The sequence below is a fragment of the Zonotrichia albicollis genome, chromosome Z, assembly GCF_047830755.1.
Source record: "Zonotrichia albicollis isolate bZonAlb1 chromosome Z, bZonAlb1.hap1, whole genome shotgun sequence".
Lineage (NCBI taxonomy): Eukaryota > Metazoa > Chordata > Aves > Passeriformes > Passerellidae > Zonotrichia > Zonotrichia albicollis.
In genome coordinates this window covers 17483142-17501196 of record NC_133860.1, presented here as the reverse complement: position 1 = coordinate 17501196, position 18055 = coordinate 17483142, and the positions used below count along the sequence as shown (strand labels likewise).

At 46.0% G+C, this 18055-nt stretch overlaps 1 protein-coding gene across 1 annotated transcript; it reads right to left on the bottom strand.

The window, feature by feature from the left end:
• Positions 1–2123: 2123 nt before the first annotated feature.
• On the bottom strand, positions 2124–9855 carry RXFP3 (relaxin family peptide receptor 3). Its single transcript, XM_026794624.2, has one exon. It carries the CDS (start codon positions 9596–9598, stop codon positions 8261–8263), a length of 1338 nt encoding a protein of 445 aa, XP_026650425.1. The 5' UTR covers positions 9599–9855; the 3' UTR covers positions 2124–8260.
• Positions 9856–18055: the final 8200 nt, after the last annotated feature.

Below are 18055 nucleotides of genomic sequence, written 5' to 3'. Positions count from 1 at the left end.
GGCCCAGCCTGCTGGAAAGCAGAAGGACCAACAAGCTGTCCATGAGCCAGCAGTGCCCTTGTGGCCAGGAGGGCCAAGGGTGTCCTGGGGTGCATTGGGAAGAGCATTGGCAGCAGGCCAGGGGAGGAGATCCTGCCCCTGTGCTCAGCCCAGGTGAGGCCTTGTCTGGAGAGCTGTGCCCAGTTCTGGGCTCCTCAGTAAAAAAACCATGGAGCTCCTGGAGTGGGTCCAGCAGAAAGCTACAAAGGTGATCAAGGGACTGGAGAACCTCTCTTGTGAGGAAAGGCTGAGAGGGCTGGGCATGTTCAGCCTCTAAAGAGGTGACTGTGAGGGGACCTCATCAATGTCTGTCAGTGTCTGCAGGGAGGGCTCAGAGCAGGGACCAGGCTCTGCTCGGTGGTGCTGAGCAACAGGGCAAGAGACAACGGGCAGGAACTGAGGCATGGAAAGTTCCACCTGAACACGAAGAATTTCTTTACTTTGAGAACAATGGAACGCTAGATTGCGCAGCAGACTGGGATGAGCAAGCCCTTTGTTTCCTGTGGTGCGAAGTTCCAGAGCACGGGGAGCATTTGGCGAGGCTCACTCTTGAGGCTCATTCCCAGGCCCGCTCCCGCGGCTCCGGAGGGAGACGGGCGCTCTACTGCTCCCTGCTGTTCAGCGCCAGCACCGCGCCCTCCGGAGCCGCCCCCCAGCCCTGCCCTCAGCTGTCCCCTCCCCTGCCCCCTCGCCTGCCCTCCGCTCTCCCCTCGCTGCTGGCATCCCGTTCTCTCTTCCTTTTCGTGCTTAGACAGCCGAGGAAAGCTGCTCGTTGCCAGCTTGCCCGATGCATTGCAGGCACTGCCCTAAGGACATGCGGTGGTGGGAGACCCCCATGGACACGTTTAGCGTCGAACTCATGGCAGGATCTGGCCTTGGAAGCCTTCAGTGCTGAAGGCAAGAGGCAATCCTGCAGTGCAGCCTTTTCCTGCTTGTTTGGCAGAGGAGTTTTTGTGGCATTGGCTCACAGCAGCTAAAGTGCATCAAGAGGTGGGGGGACATGGGGGCAGCACAGAGGGAGGCAGCGCCAGAGTCTGGGACACCTCTGATTTCAAGGCCTCTCTGCTCGTTAGACGGTGAGAAGGAAATGTGACAAATGGCAGATCTGTGGAGTCTAAAGAGTGACAAGAGGGAAGGGAAACGTTTCTGACAGAGATGCCTTTTGTTGAAGTCTGGACCTTTACACTGGGGTTGCACAACTGGCAGATCACTGTATAAGTGCAGATGTATCTCAGATTATATGGGGTTTTTCCAATATTCAGATCTGACTGAAAAATTAAAAAAAAATTAGGTTAGCTTGCAATGCAACCTGCAAGTTATTCAGTTTCCACAGATTTTGAGGGCTGAGCCACCTTTTTCTTTAGTAACTGCTGCAGTTCCAACAAAACACCAAATCTCAACAAGTAGGCCTTTAAGAAATATATCCCAAATATTGTTAGATTGTTAGATTATCATAACACTGCAAAACATGGCAATAAAACAGCTTTTGGAACTATGATTCTCTCTGTGAAAAAGATGGCGCCTTATCAAAGGGTGATGTTCTTTTATGGACAGGGATTTTGCATTTTGGAATATTTTCCTTGGAATTAGTTTATATTGTGTGCTCAAAATTCAATATTTCAGTTTACATCTCTGGAAATGAGATCTGAAATTTGAACCAGACTTTTCTTTTCCCTGTTATGATCCACTCTACAGACTGAGCAGTTATTTACTACTCCTAAGAGAAGGATCTCTTTTACCTTCAGGACCTCATGATTTGCTCTCTATACCTCTATATCCATCACTGGATTGGCCTATGAATAAGGGACTGGATTTCAGCAGGAAGTGACTTTTGATGGAAAAGAGGAAGACTATATTTACTCTAAGCCCCCTCCACCTTTTCAGCAGAAATTAAAAGTAATTAAAACATTTTTAAAACTCACTGAATAGGTGATTTGAAATACATAGTAGTAGATTGTTTGAGGGCATAACATTCGTAGAGGTTTTTCAGAATGAACATCAAACAAGACAGACACTAATGCCAATTCCACTTCATTGGAACAAAGACACATCCAGAGCAATCTATTTGCTATCAGAAAATCACATAAAAGCACAGAATGGTTGGGGTGGCCTCTGGAGATGACCCAGTCCAAGCCCCCTGCTCAGCACAGTATTGCTAAAGAAGTACAGTAAGCGTTAGGTCAGATTCTGAGCACCTCCAAAGTTGGAAACTCTCCAGGCAACCTGTTCCAGTGCTTGGCCACACCATTTGAGAGGGGTTTTTTCCCTTTCATTTCCATGATGGAATTGAAAGGCCTATTACCTCTCGTCCATTCCTGGACAATACTGAGAAGAGTCTGATTTCATCTTCTTCAATCCCACCCACATCAGATATTTACACACACTGATAAAGCCTTCTGAGGTATCCCAGACTGAGCTGACAAGAGGGGCAGGAGCCCCTCCCTGGCCTGCAGGATTCCCAACCCTGGAGATGTTCGGTGTCCTGCCCAGTGCAGCCCAGGATGCTGCTGGGCTGTGCTGCACGGGCCCTTTGCTGGCTCATGTCCACCTTGTCCCCAGCTCCTTCTCTGCTTTCCAGTGAACTGGGCTCCAGCCTGTGCTGGTGCAGAGAGTGCAGGAGTTTGTTATCCCCTTGGTGCAGATGCCTGAGGTTCCTGTCACACCATTTCTTCAGCCCAGTAAGGACCCCTTGAGAGGTGGCACAAGCCCCTGGAGTCACCCACCTGATGTCAGCGTGCTGATCAGACTTCTTCACAAACACAGACACAAGTAATTTTCCACAAGATTCCTGTTTCATCCAGTGTGTGGTTCAGCTGAGCAAAAGTGGGAGGGTTCATTGAACAATGATTTTAGAAGTCAGTGTTGAACAGGTAATTTGGCCATTGTACTACTGACCATACTCATTCAGCTGATCTGAAGGAAAAACACAAGTCCTTAGAGAAACAGTATCTCATTATCCCAAGAAATGGATGATTAAGGGAAAAAGCTGGTATCTGAGTAAGATACCTTTATTTTGTGATTTTCCACACAGAATAGTAATCAGTCCTTTCCAACCAGTAAGTCAATGTTTCCAAAAAAATGTTAACTAAAGAAACTGCTTCTGTCTGCAGCTGATTGTTTGGCCCAATTTTCTCAGCCATCCTGTGAATCTATATTTTACACTTAAGATTTTGGGAAGGATTCTGAGTCTATGCACAGACATAGACAGAGAAACCTGCTAATGAGTATTATCAGCTACACTTGAGCACGGGAATGAGTTAACTGGCTACTCATGGCACTGACTGCTACTGGGATTGTACCTACAAGAGATTCTTTTAACTGCTCTTGTTAGCATTCAAAAACACATAATCACGTAGCGATTATATGTGGTGCTTTCTATTTAAGAGCTCTGGGAATCGGGGTATTACCCAAATCTGATTCTGACCACACATTTGAGGTGAGCGTGTTTTATACTCTACTGCTATATAACTTTCATGTTAATTATTAAACTTATATTGTTCTATTGTTTACATAGATTTCAGCTAAACATAGCCCCTCTTTGAATTTCCAACACAATTTCTCATTATTCTTCTTATGGTTATATAATAATTATATTTAATTACTAAACAATCATCACATCTAACAATTATATCATTCATCTTACTGCTTACACAGGTGCAGTTGATCTGGGAAAACATAAAGCTTAACATTTTGGATTCTATCTTTAACTTTTTCCAGGGCTCCACTATCACTCTCATCATTATAAAAAGATATTTTCAGTAACCCCCTTTAAATGGAAAAATAGGAATTCTCTTTTGAGAAAAAACTCTCACTAAAAAAGGAAGTTCCAAGCTCTCAATCTAATGTCCTTGAGCTGCACCACACCCATATCTGCTCCTGCTCCAGCTCAGGGATACAAATTAGATCAGAGCTTCTGTGCACACACTCAATTGAATAATCAATTTTAGAGCAGACAGTCGTGAATGGGAATGGAGGGGACTGGACTTTTTTTTACTGTTAAAGTGAGTGCCAGAATAACTCACGGAGAGAGTGAAACAGCATTTCCACCGAAGAGGCATTTCAAAGGGAAACCTGGAAATGCAATTGGGGGTTGTTATTGCATTAAGACCTTGGTTAGTTATTTAAGGGGCTGAGATACTTAAACGTCCCTAAAGAATCAAAGTCTTTGCCTAATGAAAATATCCGGTCTTAAAGGTTCCCTCAGTTTGTCACTAGATGTCAGCCTGCACCTTCAGGTCCCTACCCTTCTATAACCAAGGGCACCTCTCCACCAGCACCCCACCAGGACTCTGTAACAGAAGGAGACAAAGCAGGCAAATCTTGTCAAGAATTCTCTAAGTATTGTTTTGTATCCTTTAGCAATGTTTATTTTAGTAAATGAAAAGATGATTGTTACAAACAAAGACATGAACATTTGTAGGAAACAGAGTTTTTGAAGGGTGTTGTAGTCATTACTTATGAAACCCCGGGATACTCAGTAGGATTTGTTGTTGAGCTGGAATGATCCTCTGCTGAGGCCACACACCCTATGCAAACAGAGCAACTGCAGCTTCTGCCAAGACCTAGGCTGGTGCCCGTGCCCATGCAGCTCAGAGACAGATTTCAGGCTGTTAGCTGGGACTCAAGGCCAAGGTGAAGCAGGATTTCTCTCTGCTCATGCATCGCTACAGCAGTGCTCTCTGCTGGGCTGGACATGCACTGATCTGCACAGCCTGGGCTCCTGCTCTGCCCTAAATCAACATTTGGCCAAGTGTGGACGCAATGTGCCTCTTTGAAACAGCAGATCCATGACTTACACTGGGTGGATCAGTGGCTTGTGAGAGAGCTGCCCACTAATTTCATTGTCCAGTCCCTACATACTCTCAAGGTATTTCCATGTTTGGGTGATTTGCCAAATGGGAGGTTTTTATGTCTCTAGTGATCAGACACCTGGGGTTTCCACTGACAATTGTACACACTCTGGGCTAACTATGTGTTGTTCTGAACACCACCTGTTGTATTTACTGTGTTGTTTTCCTGGTACTAAATTATGTCTACACTGACACCCACAAAAGCACATGGGTTTTGCCATGCTGAGCACCACAGAGGCTGTCTTTCAGGCAGCTTGCTATCTACTGAAATTCATAGTTACACTTCAGATGCTTGGAAAGCTGTTTATTCAATGCACAAGAACAGTTAAACATCAGATAGGGAAAAATTTTCCAGCAAGTTAAGCAAGAAATTACGCTGTTCAAAAGCAAACAGTAAGAAGAGCATCTGGCTATGAGATTCCTCCCATGTCCTTAATTTAGATACTTTCTCCTGGCCTACAGAAACATGAATCTCTCTCTGAACTCTGGAATTAAGAGCTTATGGTAACCTTTTCTCATACAACTGTGCAACTTTCTTCACCTGCAACACAGAAATTAGGGCTTTCTCCCACACCAGAAATGCAGGTTTTTGCAAATCCTTTAGCAGATTAAGCTGCTTTACCAGCAGATCTAGAAAGACCTCGGGTTCCTAGATAGCATACTGGAACTTTAATTGAAACAGGAGCTGGGAGGAAGTTGACCACTGTCCTTGGGAAGGGGAGACCTACAACCCAGATCTGGATCCAATTTCTATTCTGTATTTGCTGAAAAAATCTCTCCACAATTCCTCTTTGGAGATTACACCCTAACCACTGTGCTGCCAAGCCGAGTTTGAGGGCTTTTGTTGCCATAAAGATCCAGCAACACTGAGCAACTCAGGCAACAGGGAACTGTTTCAGGCCAGAGAATATCAGCACAGTCACAAAGTGGCCCAGAGATTAAGCCACTCCCCTGGGATGTGGAAAAGGGAACTGAATCTCTCAGGCTGTGGGGGATAGCTGTGACCACTAAATTTAGCATTTCACAAGGGAGGGGGAAGGAGCATAATCTGCACATACATTGAAGCTGGAACAGAAGCAGCACATCCAGGCACAGATTCAAAGGGATGGGGGAAATTAGTTGAGTTCACAGCCGCTTCTGACTTAGTGTGGCCTGGCAGAGGGTCTTCCGTGTCAGGATGCAGAGTTGCCTCCCTCACAGGATGCACACTGTGGCCAGCCCCAACAGAAATATCCCCATTAAGCACAGAAATAAGTGCTACAGAATTAAGCAGATTTAGGCATGCTCAGGAACAGGTTTCTAGGCACAAAAATTTTACTAGAAAAAACTTAAGTACCTACAGACTTCACCGGTCAACCAAGTCAGGATTTAGGAGGTTAGAGAGGCAGTTGTACAGTACTTAGATGCTCAAGTTCTTCTGTGGATATGTCTGATTTCTTCGGAGTCTTTGCATCTGTGTAAGTGTGCCCATCAGCTGCCAGCTCACTTCTGCTGCTCTTCTTCAGACAACTTGTAAATCAGTATCTTCCTCGTTAGCAAATGCCCAAGGCTGGAGAAGTCTTTTCTGCCTTGGAAAAAAAGATAACTTCTCCTTGCAGGTAGCAGAACCAGCTGCTTTCAGACCAAACAAATTTTACAACAGGAGTTACCAACAAATTCAGTACACCTAACAGAGTCTCAAAAGTGTAATTGCCACTACGGTCTAGCAGCTTTCTCTGGACAGAAATAGCAAGTTTTCTCCATGTCAGTACTTAGAGGTGACACACAACCCTCTGCATAAATGCCTTTATAGCAGAATCAGGCAGATGTTGAAGTTAAGACTGCAAGGAAAGGGTTTGGAAATAGAAAACAGTTTTGAAAATTGTATTTATATAATCATCTTATATGCAGTACTAGGGATTAATGAACTTGTGTTCTGAAATCAAAACCAGAAATGTTGCACCTTCTTATCATTTAAAACAAATGCTTTGAACTTTTGGTTTCAAATCTTTTTCCTCATAATAAAAAAGATATTTTAAGTAGATATATAGCCTCATCGTAAAAACTTTCACAGCTTAAAATTACACTTTTTTCATCCCCCTAAAAGTTTGATTCAGATAAGCCTCAGATTATTTCTCAGGCATTTCTGTGGAATAGAGGCTGGTAAAGGCCAATCCCTGACATTCTCTAGGCTACATAAGCACTGCAGGCCCTAGGGCTGCTCAGACTGGAGGACCTGAACTGAACTTCACTTGAAAAACTGGCAAGAGTCAGTGCAAACCCTCAGCAGAACTAAAGCCTTTGTGCTTGGTTTTAAGTGAACCCAGAAGTATCCCAGAGCAAGTGATTTGAAGTGGCTAGGGGTGTTTCTTTTTCCCCTTTCTAAAATATTTTATTTACAGTTGTGCTGATTTCCTGAAGTGAAATATGAACAGTCTGAAGTGCAGCAAAAATTAAGCCTGCAACCTCAGTGCCCTGGGAGAGATGCTGTCTTGCATCTCCACGGTCTGGGCTGGGAGGTTTCCTTTCCCCTCAGTGGCCTGGAGAGAGGCTGGGGAGCACTATTAGGGGGCTCACACCCTCCCTCCAAACCCAGGCAAAGGAACACCCCATGAAGCTGCAAATGACATCCTTGGATTTCTCTTTGTCTATCTGGGTTGCTTTATGCCCTGGCAGCAGGTGGGGGGATGGGGGGTAGCTAGAAAAGCAGATCCTGCACTGATCTGGAGGGGAGCACAGTGTTCCTTGTCCCTGCTCTTTCCCACATCCCTAAGAGAGGGGAAAGGCGCCAAGCCTGAACAAGCAGGAGCTTTGTAGCCACTTGTGCTGGCTGTTCCCCTCAGGGCAGGTTTGAAATAGAAGAGAGGCTGTCTGATCCCCAGCCCTCAGTGGAGCCCAGGAAGCAGTGACGTTTACAGGGTCCTGCAGCAGGGAGAAAGCAGCTCAGCTCCCTCTCCCCGCCATAGACAAACACACAGGATGGGAGGGCTGCTTGCAACTCCAGCTTGAGGGGACGTGGTTAAGGCCTTCCAGCCTCAGTCCACCCCAGCCAGCCCCTCACCTCCCTGTGCTGCTTTGCACATCCTGCATCCTCCCTGTCTGGGATCCCATCACCCTCATTGGTCCTTGCTCCCCAGCACAGGCAGAAGCACTAAAAAGCATCATAGAGACATCCCACCACTACCTCGTCCTAGTCCTGTTCTCCAGCTCAAGGTGCATCTTCCAGACAGCAACATCCATCAAGTGTCTCCGAGGGCAGACAAAACCGCAAAAGAGCATCTCTCACACACAAGTCCTCCTTTACTCATCCCTCCTCCCCTTGTCCTGACCAGGCATTCAATATCCCCAGGCCACATCTGGCACTGTGCCAGCCCCCAGAGCCCCCTGCCCTCTCAGCAGTGCTGCTCCATGGAGCTGGCAGGCAGCAGGTCATAGCGGCTGCTGTACATCACCACCCCGGGCGGGTAATAGGCCACCTCTGCCTGCACGGCTGCAGCACGGGGAGCAGCAGGGACAGGCTGGACAGGCATCACGGCATGCAGGGCCTGCTCCTCCTTCTCAGGCTTGGTGGTGTCAGTGAAAGGGCGCATGGTGGTGAGGGAAGGGGAGGTGATCCTCCAGAGGAGGCTCTTCAGTGCCTTGCGGAACTCCCTGCGCATGAGGCAGTAGAGGATGGGATTGAGGCAGCTGTTGGAGTGTGCCAGGCACACACTGATGGGGAAGAGGTACACTTGGGAGAGAAAGTACTCGTTGCTGAAGGGCACCACGTTGAGTTTGATGAGTATCCCCCAGGTTGTAAGTGCTTGGTTAGGCAGCCAGCACAAGAAGAAGGACAGCACCACGATGGACACTGATCTAGTCACTTTGGAGCGGCGCTTGATGCTGGGGCCGCTGCAGGTGCTGCCCACGTGCTTGTCACTGATGAAGCGCACCAGGAGCAAGTAGCAGAGGCTAATGACAACCAGCGGCACCAGGAAGCCCAGCAGCACCTTCTGGATGTGGTACAGACCCAGCCAGAATTGGGCATTGTTGCCTCGGCCCTCTGGGAACTTGACAAGACAGAGGACATCATCAAAGACAGTGGCAGTGGTGGAAAAAATGGCATGGGGCAGGGAAGCCAGGACAGCTGACAGCCAGATGAGTGCACAAAGCCACTTGGCAGAGCAGCAGCCACCCAGCGGGTCTCCTCGACGCTGATTCTTCAAGGCTGAAGCCACAGAGCGGTATCGAGCCACACTCATGGCAGTGAGAAAGAACACACTGGCATACATGTTCATTGCTGTCACATAGGAGACAATCTTACACATTGCCTTGCCAAAGAGCCAGTTGAAGTCCAGTGCGTTCTCCACTGCCCAGAATGGCAAGGTCAGCACAAACTGGAAGTCAGTCACTGCCAGGCTGGTGACAAAGAGATTGATGGAGGATTTCCTCCAGCCCTGCTTACTTTTCATCAGGTAGAGCACCAGCAGGTTGCCCACCAGTCCCAGGGCACACACCACGGAGTACACCAGTGAAATGACAATCCGCACCACGTCAGAACTGTCCCCCTGCATCCCGTCGGCTCGCTCCAGGTTGATAGTCTTCAAGAACTGCAGGAAGGACACGTTGCTCCCGTTGTCCATCTGAGTGCTCTCCAGGAAAGCCAGCGGCGTGTCCCAGGACTCCCTGTCCGCTCCTTCCTTTATGCCAGCGGCAGGCGAGCAGGCACCACGCTCGCAGGGCTCGCCCATCCCATACTAGGGTGGGAGACGGGTCCGCGGGAGCTTTTTCCCCAGAGGCTGACCAGCGACGGCGGCGGGCGCGCTGCTGGAGAGGCGGCAGGGTCCGGGCAAGGCACAGCACGGCGAGGTGCCGGCGGTGCGGTGCCGGCTGTGCGGGGACTCGGCTGTGCGGGGACACGGCCGGAGAGGTGGCACGGCTGGAGAGGTGACAGGGCTGGCGCACTGGCACAACTGGCGCCGCCGGGCTCCGCGCCGCGCTTTTATCCGCGCCGGCGGGGCGGGGCATGCGCGGTGGGCGCGGAGCTCTCCCCGGTGCTGAGCGCGGCCCCCGCGCCCCCGCTGCCCCCACGGCTGCTCCAGCCGATCGCCCCGTTCCGTCCCGTTCCGTTCCGTTTCATCTCGTCCCTTTCCTTCTCGTCCTGCCCCATCCCGACCTGTTCCGTCCCTTCTCGTCCCGTCCCGCACACCTGACGGGGAACGGCGCCTGTGACTCAACTGGGCGCTCCCTCGGGCTCAGTGCGGCAATTGCCCGGCTGAGGCGATGCCCTCTATTCCCCGACGGTGTCATACTGCCTTCCCCTATATGATCCCCCATCTCCTGATGTGATCCCCCCTCCTCCGACGTGATCCTCCCAATCCCGATACGATTCCCCTCCCCGATGTGCTCCCCTCCGATCAGCGCTCACAGAACCTTTCCCCTCCTGCGTGGGGACAAGTTTTGGGGATGCTGCCCCTTCGCTGAGCCGCAGGATGACCCGGAAACCACCCGCGCCTTCGCGCTTGAGAAACCTCGGCACCGAGCCGGACCGCGCCTCCCCTGAACGACCGCACTCCGGACATCAACCCACGAACGCCCCTCCTGCTTTTGGGACTTGGGGAGACGGCGTCTCTCCCTCATTTTAAAGTGAAGGCGCGGACAAGGCAGCTGTAAATGCCGGCTGTCCATGGCTGTAGCGCTCGGGGGAAGGCGAGAGCAGCAGCCGCCGCTCCCCGAGGCAGAGGGAAGGATCCCGCCCGCAGGGGGCCCCCCTGTCCTGCGCGGGGCCCGAACATCGCTTCCCCACCAAGTCTGCTGCAAAAACAGACAGCAAGCGATGGGAACAGGAACCCAGCCTTTCCTTCTTCTGTTCCGCTTCTAAATAAATCAAGATAACGGCGCATTTTTAAAACCAAATAGATTTTGAATATACCTAAGTAAAGCACTGTGAATCAGCCATCCGGGGGAGATTTACGGAACATTTAACAATTATATTATTTTTGCATTGATTTATCTCACAGAACTTCCTGCAAAGACATAGTCGAGTGTACTATTTGTTATCAGCAGTCCACTCGTCACTTTGATTTGTATCTGCAGGGACCCTGTAAAAGTATCAGCCAGATGATGGTATGGGAGTGTTAAAGGGGAACAAGAGTAATTAAAAGTTTTAGACACCATTCATATTGCTTAGAGTGAGGGTGCAATTTACTGGAATTAGCAATGCAAAGCTCTGGAAAGGTTTAGTCTGCAGATCACTTGGTATAATAAATAGCTTGGTACCAGAATGACCAAAAAAAAAAAAAAAAAAAAAAAAAAAGGAAGAATTGACTGACCACATCAGGCCTCAAAAAATGGACCCCTGACATGGTTTCCTGGTTTAAGGGTTTAAACAATGGTTTCCTGTTATGGTTTAACCCCAGCCAGCAGTCAAGCCCTGTGCAGTCACTCATTCACTCCCCCACCAGCAAAATTGGGCAGAGAACTGGAAGGGTAAAAGCTGGAAAACTCGAGGGTTGGGATGAAGGCAGTTTAATAGAGAAAGCAGAAGCCACACAGGCAAGCAAAACAAAACAAGGAGTTAATTCATCACTTCCCATGGGCAGGCAGGAGTTCAGCCATCTCCAGGAGAGCAGTGCCCACCACATCTAGGTGTCACTTGGGAAGACAAATGTCATCATGGCCAGCATGCCCCCTTCCCTCCTCTTCCCTCCCCTTTCTACCCTGAAGGTGATGTCCCACGGTCTGGAATGTGCCTTTGGTCAGTCGGGGTCACCTTTCCTGGCTGTGTCTCCTCCCACTCTCCCGAGCACTCCCGGCCAGCGTGGCAGGGGAGAAGCAGAAGAGGCTTTGGCTCTGTGTGAGCTCTGCTCAGCAGCAACTGAAACATCTCTGTGTTAGCATCACTGGGCTCATCACAAAGCCAAAACATAGCTCCACACCAGCAACTTCAAGGAAAATTAACTTCAACTCAACCAAATCCAGCAAATCTTCTCAATTTTTCCAAATTATGGATTTTCCCCCTAGGTTTTCATACCTCTTAATCACTGATTAGGGTGGCATCTGGGTGGCATTTTCAATACAGAGCATTAAGTTGCATCTCGCAGCCTGCTGAATGGCAGCAGTCTTCCTAATTCTTTCAACCAGAGGAAATCATCCTTGCAGTGAAATTCAACAACCCCATTAGTCCCATCAGCGTTGCAGTCAACTGTACAACAGCACATGCAGAAGACAAAGCCACTGATCCCTTAAAACCAGCAGAAGAACCATCATATAAACAAGCAATGTGAAAATGCTGAGTTTCAGCCAGACCTGCAGAGGTTCTGTAAATAGAGCAGAGGGTGAGGTTCCTCCCAGCCCACAGCAGCAATGACTGCCTTAGCATTAGAGTCAGCACTTATCCAAAACCAAGATTAATAAAACATTTGAAATAAGCAAGTTCTTGTTCAATTTTCCCTCTCCACTTAGCCCTGCTACTATTATAGCCCCCGAGGAAAAAACAATCTGTAATCGAGCCACGCAGAGACTTGATAAATTATTAGTGAGGTTGATAGTGCAGAAGTTGACTTTTTCTAGATTGAGTTCTATCATATTCTCATCACATTGCTATCTTCACACCCAATTTTAAATATGTCTCTGGAAAAATCGCAGCAAACATGTCTTGCATAGAATAATTTCTTCTACCATTTCTTCTGTTTGGCACATCTTGCTGATATATTGCTGAGACTGAACAGTCATAATGATCCAGAAAGGGCAAGAGGAGGAAAATAATGTCCAGCCTTATATTGCTTTTTCTGTTACTCACCCAGAGAAAGCAATGGAGTGTGAAGTTGGGTACCTCCTGGGAACACTGGTAGTGGATTTTGAACTCAGGTCTGCAAGTGTGAAATGACTGTCCAAGGTTTCTGCTCATGTTTGGACCCTCAGAAAAATTCCTTTTTAGTTTTGGGTGGGTTTTTTTGGTCATTTTTCATTTCAGAGATGTTTTAGAGGCAGGTAAGGGAACTTGCAATACCTAGATGAATAATGAAAGAAATATTTGCTGAATTATTTATTTAACACACTGCCAGAACACTGCCATAGCTGAAAAAATGTTAAAGAAAGCCATCAGCTACTTTCAAAAAGTATTGCAAAACTCATCAGATACAATCACAAGCATTATGGTTCTGAAAGACATTGTTGTCTGTTTGCTCCCTCTTCATTGCACCCATGCTGCCAAAGCTGTGCTGCTAACATGCACCTTTCCAGAACCTTCTTTTTATCTAAGTGTCAGTGTAATTGGTATTACTTACTCAAATTTCTGAAAAGTCTAGGAAGGCAGAGGCTTCCATGATGCACTCTGGCAATAATGGTGTAAAAATGGCTGATTTGTGTATTTTGTCCATCTCAAACAAATCAGGCAGAGGCGCTTTTTTTTCATATATGTAGTACTATGCCAATATAATCCACAGGGCTGAGATTGCTAGTTTGCCTGCAGGCAGCATCAATCAGTACAGTAGACTTAAAAAGCTGTCACTTGCTCAGACCACCAACAGAAACTGCCCACTGGTTTTGACTATATTGTGTCAGTGTCCTGCAGGTGTTTCTCAAATAGCATTAAAATATGTTTTAGTTAAATATGCCAAAAAAACATTTGCTGAAATGGTAATTTTCCTACAATTTACCTCAAAGAATTCCTATAATTTTTCACTCCCTTTGCAGACTTCATACACAAACAAAAGATTTGTTATAATTACAACAGTGACTGAACCAGCTGTATGATCCTCTGAAATATTTTGGCAAGGGAGATGGTGTTCTGTTTTCAATATGAAAGGCATTTTTGTAGCTAAGAGCAGATTTTTAAAATATTGAATGTATCACTAAATACAGAAACATGGGACTATTTCTCAGGGTATTTTTGTAGCAGGAAGAGATTTTAAATTTATTTTTTTGTATTTGACACACAAGCAAAAATTAGTAATAGTAAAGCTCTAGAACAGATTTTATTCAAAAGATTTACTAGTTTGTGTGAGGCTTAAATGAGCTTTACATTATTTAAATGATGCGTTCTTGCAATTGAATTCTGTTTTATGAATAATTCTTTTTATGGCATCCTCTCTCAAACAAAATTCTGGATCAGGAGAAGGAAACTAGAAAACAGGAAAGGGATATTTCATGTTTGGTTAGTTTTTCAGTTCTAATTTCTGGAACTGATATGGCCTCCTCTTGATTTTTTATGAGCTCAGGGCTACAATCTCATCCTTCTCACCAAATCCAGACAGTAAGTGTTAACAGTTTCAGTCCCAGTTTCAACTGGGTTTACAACTTTACCTTCTCCATCCTGAGAGTGAACTTGGTGTGACTTGATGTGTGTCCACCACGGGAATATTTTCATGGCAATTCTTCTCTTAAAAGTCTAGTAGGAAATGGATACAGGCTTTCATTACAAAATCTCAGATAACACAATGATCATACCACAATTCATGAACCACAGAAATATCCTCCAGAAAGTATTATTTGGACACAGAAACAGGTTTTAGCAAAAACAGAACAAAACAAAATACCTCCAAAAATACCCCCGAACCAAACAAATAACCTTCCAAAATCCTTGATTATGTTCATCATCCTCATAATTTACTTTCTAGATAGACTACTGAGAATGTATTTTTTGGGCACCAACTTAAAAAGATAATTCAAAGTGACCTTTGATAATTCAAAAAGTTGCTCCAGAAACATGCTTTTATTTAGTTAATATGCATAGTATGACAAATGAGCTTATAAATTCACATGGTGCAAGCATGAAATTATAATCTTGTGAATTAACTCACTAGTCATAAAAACCAATCCATGTTTGAAGACTGACTAGAAATCTCAGTGTGAGCACACAAAAAAATTTCAAGTTAAAGAATCACTGACTACTTAGAGTTTGCTTCATTCTCTTACTTAAATCTGCCCACAGACATACCAGAAGTGGAATGTCAGCAAATACATTTTTATTTGCAAGAGTAACTTATGAAGTTCCAAAAATCTGTAAGATTATAATGAAATGGAAGCCGAGAGATTCAATAGTGTCTCTGGCTCAGTTACCAATAGTTAGCTGTTTTAAGAGGCTGCACCTCTAATGAGAAACAGGGAATAAGACTAAAGATAAAAAAAAAAAAAGTACTCACAAACTTCTTTATAAATCTGGCAGAAAAAGAATTGCCATCAACAGTGGGAATTATCCAGCAAACTCCACAGGGTCCTTGGTATTCAGAGTCATTCTCTTTCAGTTCATCTTCCTGCCAATAGTCATAGTATCACAGAATCACAGCAAAGTCTAAGCCCACCACATCATGTGTGATCCATGTTTTTACCAATTTGAGTGCAAGCAAGCTGTTAAGCTGCCAGGATAGCTAACAGTCAGGTCTGGACAGTGTTTCACCTTGGATGTGACAGGCAAGGATCTGTTATACTCCACAGGTATCATCTCCTCTCCCTGTTGACTGCAGGAGCAGAGCAAGTGTGTACTATACAATTTTGTATCTTTAAATTTTGAGTAGGAGACTCTCATTCCCAGTAAAGCAAAATATCCTTCTGTGTCTGTCTTCACATGGACTTCATTTAACAGCAACTCTCCTATTCCAAATCATATAATTTGTGTTTTAGCTCTTCACTGCTCAGAACCTTTGCTTTTCTGGCTCTCTGGAAACATCCCTACATACATGCAAATTGCAATGCATAAATTTATTTTATGGCTGTCCTGGAAGTCTACTTAAATTTAAAAGAGTCCAGTATTGTTTCTGGTTTCTCAGTCCAGGATTGACTGTGTCTCTTGATTATGACCTTTCAATAAATGTACAGGCTCTTCTGAGTGGAGCTGCACCTACTGAACTGCAACAGCTTTGTTGCCACAAGAACACAGCTGATGTGGTCATTTATTCTTTTTATAACTGTGGTTGAGTCAGCAAAAACAACCTGCTTTCTTTCAAAAAAACTTCCAAAACCTCAGGTTATGCCTCTTTGGAACAGGAAAACCACTGGGAAGACACAGTGCCATAAATTCTGTTCCCTTAAAATGGCCTCAGTATGTACTCACATCAGGAGAGTGCTTTCTACTTGTGCCATTGCTTCACATCCTGACTGTTTTTAGCTGGGATACATGTAGTTTTCTCCTTAATAGCTGGTAGAATCTGTGTTTTGGAAGCTGTGTCAGCTACAGCCACAGCATCCCTGAAGCAGGAACCCTACTGTCCCCCAGGGTATTCTCTGACACTACACCCAGTGAATCATTTTTTCTGTGTATGTGCATGCTGGCATAAAGCCCAGGGAGTTATGGATGTCTCAGACCAGATTCCCACAGCTCTTTCTCCACTCTCTACGACTTTTCGATCTACAAATTTTTGTCATTAAAAAAAAAAATCAAATCAAAACTCATTCCCACAAACTCTCTTGAGTTCCTAAAGCTTTTAGTTCTCCACCACTTCCAGGGCTGGGGAGAATTACAGGCAACAGGAATTAAGTTTTCCTGCTGAGGAAGAAACCAGGATTGAATCCTGCAGGTAATTCCCATCAGATTCACCTAGCAGGGAACACCTAGCTAAGAGATGACTGAAATGGAAGCAAATAGTTAAATGTCTCTCACAGAAGGGTTATTTTTCTGATGGCCTTCAAGAAGTCTGTTAAACCAGTACTTTGCAAACATACGCCCATCCCTTGAACTGTCATATCTTCTTTCCACTGCTCCTATCCTGTTCTCCTCATTTTGCAGTATTTTTCCTTTTTTATTTTATTTGGCGGAGATACTTCCTTATTTGCCAACTGAATTATTTTAAAATATTAATGTCAAACTGGGTGGCTATTTCTATGCAACAACTGTCAAGTGTTTTTAGATGTTAGATATTATATATATAATATCAATTTCAGGTCACACTTAGCTTTAAATTAATTTCAGGGAAGTACTGCTAAAGACCTAAGCAGACTATAATACCCAGTCTCACAAAATAGCCTCATGCCCACTGTGTGACTAGACTAAGACTCTTAATGGCAAGAACACCAGAAAACTTGTCACTGTAACAGATGAGATAATATCATTTGTGTGCAGAATATATGGACAAAAATATTGAAAAAAATACCTCACAATTAACAAATCTTCTCTTGGCAAGTACTGTTGGATATCAAATAATCCATGTTGAATATCAAATATTCCTTTTGCAGGGTCGGTGTCCTTCCACTATCTAGAAGAGAGCACACGATGAGCTAAATCAATTATCAGTCTTATAAATATGTCCGTTTCCAGAGTTACCTGTCTGAGTCCTGAGGGAAGCCACATTTTTTTGCTGATTTAGAAAACCTTGGAGCTTTAACTCTTTTTTTGCATTTCTGTGCTCTGGAGTTAACAGTTCTTACAGCTAAGGCAGTTGAACTGTGGCAGCCATTCATCTTGGGAAAACTGAGCAGAGAAACAAGGATAATTAAGCACAGATTGCAATGAAAGTATACAAGAAGTCCATGGTGGAGCCAGCTTTAAGCAGGAGGCTGCCAAAGCAGATGAGGACTCCAGCCCAGGTCTCAAGCATGGGACAGCACTGAAGTGTGCACCCACCTGTCGATCCTTGGCCTGGCAGTGACCATAGCAGATGCTTGATGAGGAGACTTGCCAGAGAGTACATGGCATGCACTTGAAAATGTAGATGCCAAGATTATTTAGGAACTTTCTGTTCATAGGGAGGACATTCAGAAGTAACCCCTATGTCCCAGCACCCTGCTAAACACAGAATGGTCTCGGCACCCTGAGGAGTCTTAACCTGCATCAGGGGAGGTTTAGGCCGGACATTAGGAAGAATTTTTTCACAAGGAAGGATGATTAGACTTTGGCATGAACCGCCCAGGGAGGCGGTGAAGTCGGCATCCGTGGAGGTGTTTAAGAAGGCACTGGATGTGGGTCTTGCTACCATGCTCTGGTTGACATTTTGACATTCAGGCACAGGCTGGACTCAATGATCGCAGAGGTCTTTTCCAACCTGGCACACTCTGTGATTCTGTCAGGCAGCCTGAAAACCGGGCTCTGGCTGCTGGGCCCTGAGGGGCCACGGGCTATGGGATGCTTCAGCCGGGGAAACCCCCTATCCCTTCCCGCCGCATCAGGGAGCGGTGGACAACGGGACAAACTCCCGCCTGCCTCCAACACCTACTCCTGTGGCGAGGGAACCTCTGCCAGGGCCTGTGCGGGGCTGCGAGGCGCCCTGCCCCGG

Coding starts and splice junctions, on each gene's coding strand:
- RXFP3 (XM_026794624.2), bottom strand. CDS start 9,598: ATGGGCGAGCCCTGCGAGCGTGGTGCCTGCTCGCCTGCCGCTGGCATA.